Raw genomic sequence first — 5,644 nt, forward strand, 5'->3', positions numbered from 1 at the left:
TTTTTTTTTTTTTTTTTTTTTTGTTGTTGTCTATTTTGGTTTCGACGTCCTAACACCTTTCTAATTGTAGTTGAGAACTGTAATGGATCCTGCTCAACACTACAAGAAGGCTGTTACGCGGTCTAAAATAGCTGAGAAATATTTCCAGGCAAGTTTCAAGAATGGCAAACTAGATCAAAGACATGAATTTTTGTTTCGGCTTTTGTCTTAACACCAACTCTTGTTGTTTCCTATGTGTCAAAAAAAATATATAAAACAGATTGGCACAGTAATTGAACCATCTGCAGAGTACCATAATAGATTGACAAAGAAGAATAGAAAAGCTACTCTTGCTGATGAGTTGCTGTCAGATCCCAAAGCTTCTCAGTACAGGTTAGTTACTTCCATTGTCAATTCAGAAACAATGTATAGGAAAAAGCTTAAATTCTGTATCACAAACAGTAGCGTGTCTTTTTCGGTTAACTGGTTGCAAAACCTTTAGTTTGTGATACGTTGACTTAAATTCTTCTAACTCTGGACTTGATAATGGAATTGGAAGTATGTGGCTATGTTAAAATCTTAGAAGTTTTTAGCCCTTGGCCTGGTGTGTATAATGTTTGTTTCACTTCCATCGCTAACGTTTCTGTCAAGTATTATGATAGGTATTAGACTGGTAGTATAAATGTGTGGTTTATGTATTCAAATAGTGTATTGGGAATTTGTGTCTTTAAGAATTGAGATGTTGTAGCTAAGAGTCTTTGCTAAGTGAATGTGTTTGTGCTGATTATGGTTTTACAGGAAGCGTAAAGTTAAGGAGATTGAGGAGAAGAGTAGAGCTGTTACGAATAAGAAATGGAAGAAAAAGGGAAACCAATCCAAGAACACAAAGCAAAGAAGAAACTGAGTTACTTTTGTTAGAGTGTATGATCATTAGTTTTGGGGACACATTTGTCTATTTTGATCAATAGTATTGGACACACTTTTCTTGTGGTGGTGCTATAGATTCACCTGACGATTGTAACGACTCTTGTTGTTTATGAGCTTCGCTTAAAAATGATTTGTGTTACTGAAACTGGTGCTCTTATGTCATGTATTTCTAAAACTAAAACCTTGTCTAGAGCTACTAACTGGGACAATGGTTTCAGCAAGACTGGTGTAATTGAGTCCTAGTTTATGTCATATGTTTTAAAAAACTCACATATGAACCAAAAAGAAAAATGCCCTATATAAACCATCAGCATCATCAGGGAGTTAATGTAACATATCTTAAAGTTTTGGGGCTATTGGTGGATTATTTTAAAGTATAGTGGTCAATTATATAATACAAGAAAAAAAGTTTTGCCTCATCGACGCCGTCGTCCATTGGTGTAGACAGTTCCATCAATTAGGGTTTTCGTCGGCCGGCACTTCCAGGTGATCCGATAAAGTTTCGATGATATCTTCTATCAAAACCCTAAATTTATCGAATACGAATACGAATTGATTTGAAATCTTTCCCCATAGGTATGGGTTCGCATGAGCAATCTCCGGAGCAAAGTGGTTCGAGCAGTGTTGTATCTAAGAAAGTTTCTGAGATTTGGCAGCGGATGAACGAAGGAGTTCCAAATAAGCGGTTCAATTTTGTCGCATCAACCGCTTTGCCCGCTACAAAACCAGCTAATAACGTGAGATTTGTCTTCATTCTATCTCTCTCTTTTGCGTTTTGAATGTTATGTTTTGGGATTTTGAATATTTTCTTATGATTGTAGAATTGGAAAAGTTATCTTGGCGTGGATGGGAAGAAGAAGGATCATTGCGTTTCGAATGTAGCAAAGGAAGATAGTGTTTTGAATCATACTTGTAGTGAGGAGGCTAAGAGTATTGCTGCTGCTGCTTTAGCTGCTGTGAGAAACGCTACTGCAACCGCTGCAGCTGCTTCCAGCCGGGGAAAGATTGAGGTCAGTTGTTTCAATTTATGATATTTTATAACAGCTCTTTAGGATTGAAATCTCTTTGTCAAGTTCAACTGTAGTTTGATTGAACCTTTTTGATCTGCAAATAAAGCTCGCTATTGTTTAAAATCGAAGTAACTTATCACTTGTTTGGAACTAGGATAAAATATAGTTTGTTCCAACCTTTGTGATTCGTAAATAAAGTTTGCTTTTTTAGAAAAAGATGTGTTTTGGCTCGGTATTGTTAGAGATCCTATCAGCTCTTTGGAAGCAAGAAGATGATTTGAGGACTAGAATCTCTGTCTCAAGTTAATATGTGGTTTGATTGAACCTTTGCAATCCGTAAATATAAACCGTGGATTTTGTTTGAGTTTGTGTATTGGTTCCGAATTGATGGAATCTAAGAACATGTCAGCTGTTTGGAACTAGGAAGAATGGATGGTGTGGTTGGACTAGAATTTAATTAGTTGCACTTGGTGAGCATTCATTTGGTTAATGTATATGTTCTTCTCGATCACTTCCAGATAACTGAGGTTAAAGACTTTGCGGGTCAAGAAATCGAAGTAAAGCGGTTAGTGGAAGCGGATTCAAAAGAAGCACTGGACCGAGGAAACAAAGGCTCCTCCTCCTCGGCAGCGCCGTCAGCGGTTGATGCGGTTCTTGAGCAGATAAAAAAGAAACAAAAGCTGAGTGTTTTGGACAAGACGAAGAAAGACTGGGGAGAGTATAAGGAGGAAAACAAAGGTGTCGAAGACGAGCTAGATAAGTACAAGAAAAGCTCAGACAAGTATCTCGACAAAGTCAGTTTCTTGGAGAGAGCTGATTACAGACAGTTTGAGAAAGAGAGAGACGCTCGTTTAGCTCTTCAGTCCAAGAGAAGACACGATGATGTCTGAAATGTGACCACCGACTCTTTTAACCTTCTTCTTCTTCTTAATTCTGCTGTAAGTAATCTTGTTTTCTGCTCTGTTGGAGAAGTGATCTTAGCAAGACTTTTCTCAAGTGATTTGGTCTCATTCTTTGCAGAGTCTAAACCAATTCCTCGTTTTCTTGGTTGATTCGTATTTATCTTTTTTTTTTGTCGCTCGAGTTAGGATTAAGAAAAAAAATTCTAATGGCATTTCATGTTTATACGAAATAATTAATTTTTGATATCTATATTCATGGGTGGTTTATTTAATTTTTCATAGTTTTTATAGTATTCGATAGCTTTAATAATAGTCAACAACAAAGCGCCACGTAGGAGCATAGTTAAGTTCTGTTGGCACAAAAATGTGGTGGAAATAAAAACATTATCCAGAAAATCTAACATTTCGACCAATCCTTCACTTCCTTTGACGATCCAAAACAGAAGACAAGAAAATGCATCAAAATCTCCATCTCTGAAACTCAAAACTCATCTCTGAACTCAATGGAGACCCTTCTCTCCCCTCGTGCACTTTCTCCTCCTGTCAACTCCAAACCCTCGTCCACTCTCCAGACAAAACCCACTTCACATTCCTTGTCTCTTTCATCAAAACCCACCACATTCCCCGGTCCTAAACACCTCTCCTTCACCCGGTCCACTAAACAGGAATCGAGAAATTGGTTAACAGATGCAAAGCAAGGACTAGCTGCGTTAGCTCTATCTCTAACACTCAGTTTCTCACCTGTTGGCGCTGCTTTAGCCTCTGAGTTCAATATCCTCAACGACGGTCCTCCAAAAGACACTTACGTAGTGGACGACGCTGGTGTTCTAAGTCGAGTGACGAGGTCAGATCTTAAGAAGCTTTTGTCTGATCTTGAATACAGAAAGAAACTGAGACTCAATTTCATCACTGTCCGAAAGCTCACTGTGAGTTTTTTTTTTTCCTTGTTCCTATAAATTTTTTTTTTAGTAAACCGGAAGTTGAACTGGAACCGGTTTGGTTAAATTATGCAGAGTAAAGCAGATGCTTTTGAGTATGCAGACCAAGTTTTGGAGAAATGGTATCCTTCGATTGAAGAAGGTAACAACAAGGGTATTGTTGTTTTGATCACAAGTCAGAAGGAAGGAGCTATTACTGGTGGTCCTGCTTTCATTGAAGCTGTTGGTGAAAACATTCTTGATGCTACCGTCTCTGAAAATCTTCCCGGTATGGTTGGCTCTCTTGGTCTAGTGTAGTGTTAGGGTTTTGATGCAGCATCTAGTGCACAAAACTAGTGGTCTTCAATCAGGCTTTTGGTTCGGATTTTTCGGTTTATAAATAATAGTTACCAAAGAGTCTAGTGTTAAAATCATGATAGTAACTATGTTGAATTTGAGTTGGAACTGATAAGTATTTGAATTGTATGGTGGTGCAGTACTAGCAACGGACGAAAAATACAACGAGGCAGTATACAGCAGTGCGAAAAGGTTGGTTGCAGCAATAGACGGTCTCCCAGATCCTGGGGGTCCGGCAGTGAAGGATAACAAGAGAGAATCAAATTTCAAGACGAAAGAAGAAACCGAAGAGAAGAGAGGACAGTTCAGTCTTGTCGTTGGAGGATTACTTGTAATTGCCTTTGTAGTTCCCATGGCACAGTACTTTGCTTATGTCTCCAAGAAGTAAAAGTAACTCAGGTTCACTCTCGTAAACCAAACCGATCAGGTCAGAACTCAGGTTATTTTGTTACGGTTTCTTCATATATTGGTTCATTTGAGCAATATAAAGTAAATAATGACAGAAAACTAAAGGATGAATGAAACCAACAGCATTTTCTAAAATTTTAAACTTAGAAAAAATGGCATTTGGTCTGAAAACGGTGGATCGGAATACTTCCCGGTTAATATTTGCGATGACACGAAGTTGTTTGCGGCTTCGGTATAGTGAATTCCATCCCAGTTTATGTACTCGGAACTGTCGTTGCAAGCTTTGGCCGTTACTGATATCCCATCAATGACTTTAGTTTGGCCACATGTAATGCGGCTATCGTAGTTTAAGGGCGCCCCTCCGACTCCACAACACGCCATTAACGGATTTTCAAAACCTAAAACAATCAAAATTTTGTTATAACCAACATCCTCAAGAATCAAGATGGTGAAGATTTATATGTAGTTTGGAAATTTAAATTATATATAGCGACAAAATGCTTACCAAATCGGGAATAATTAGCGATGAGGTTAGATTTGATAGAGAAGATATCAACGTAGGTAACATTTGAATCAGGGAACTGGGCTTGAATTTTTTTGGACAGAGCATGTAGTTGAAGGTTGAATAGTTTGGCTGCTTGGTTATGGGAACTAACACAACCAAACTCACCAAGCTTTGTTGGATCTGTCCCAAACTTGGCAATATTTTGAGCCAAACATCCCAAAGGCCCTGTGTTGTGTATCCAAAAGTTTCTGCCACCTTCATCATACAGCCTCTGCCAAATTAAATTTTCAGAAATTGTTAGTCAAGTTTGCATGAGTCGGTCTGGTATTTAACGAAAATAAAAGTTAACAATAGTGGTTTACCCTGAGTCCAACTTCAAAAGTTTCAAGAATGGAAGGAATAGAGGCAAGAACTTGGTCAAGAGACTTGGAGTAGAAGGCACCAGCTATATCATTTTGGCCTATGTCAATCATGTATAGTCCTTTTGAATAATAATCAAGTGGTGGTAAGTACTTTTCATATCTCCTTCCTACCAAATCATCAAAAACAATATTTACTTCATTTACACATCATATAATGTATACGCATCCGTCACATCTCACCAACAACATATTTTCAAATCAACCCCACCTGTTTTAG

General features: G+C 38.0%; 3 protein-coding genes across 3 annotated transcripts in view; 2 read left to right on the forward strand and 1 right to left on the reverse strand.

The window, feature by feature from the left end:
- On the forward strand, positions 1,285 to 3,030 carry LOC104750300 (craniofacial development protein 1). The gene is made up of 4 exons (XM_010472075.1): positions 1,285 to 1,392; positions 1,483 to 1,643; positions 1,728 to 1,916; positions 2,435 to 3,030. The coding sequence occupies exons 2-4, from the start codon at positions 1,485 to 1,487 to the stop codon at positions 2,804 to 2,806; spliced, it is 720 nt and encodes a 239-aa protein (XP_010470377.1). The 5' UTR covers positions 1,285 to 1,392; positions 1,483 to 1,484; the 3' UTR covers positions 2,807 to 3,030.
- LOC104750302 (UPF0603 protein At1g54780, chloroplastic) lies at positions 3,242 to 4,558 on the forward strand. The gene is made up of 3 exons (XM_010472078.2): positions 3,242 to 3,744; positions 3,832 to 4,024; positions 4,233 to 4,558. Exons 1-3 carry the CDS (start codon positions 3,322 to 3,324, stop codon positions 4,478 to 4,480), a joined length of 864 nt encoding a protein of 287 aa, XP_010470380.1. The 5' UTR covers positions 3,242 to 3,321; the 3' UTR covers positions 4,481 to 4,558.
- LOC104750301 (GDSL esterase/lipase At1g54790-like) overlaps positions 4,503 to 5,644 on the reverse strand; it is a gene marked incomplete in the record, with an annotated part of 1,977 nt that continues 835 nt past the window's right edge. The window contains 3 exon segments of the mRNA XM_010472076.2: positions 4,503 to 4,898; positions 5,006 to 5,276; positions 5,368 to 5,534. Coding sequence (XP_010470378.1) covers positions 4,630 to 4,898; positions 5,006 to 5,276; positions 5,368 to 5,478 — 651 coding nt within the window.

Source organism: Camelina sativa, chromosome 16, assembly GCF_000633955.1.
Source record: "Camelina sativa cultivar DH55 chromosome 16, Cs, whole genome shotgun sequence".
Lineage (NCBI taxonomy): Eukaryota > Viridiplantae > Streptophyta > Magnoliopsida > Brassicales > Brassicaceae > Camelina > Camelina sativa.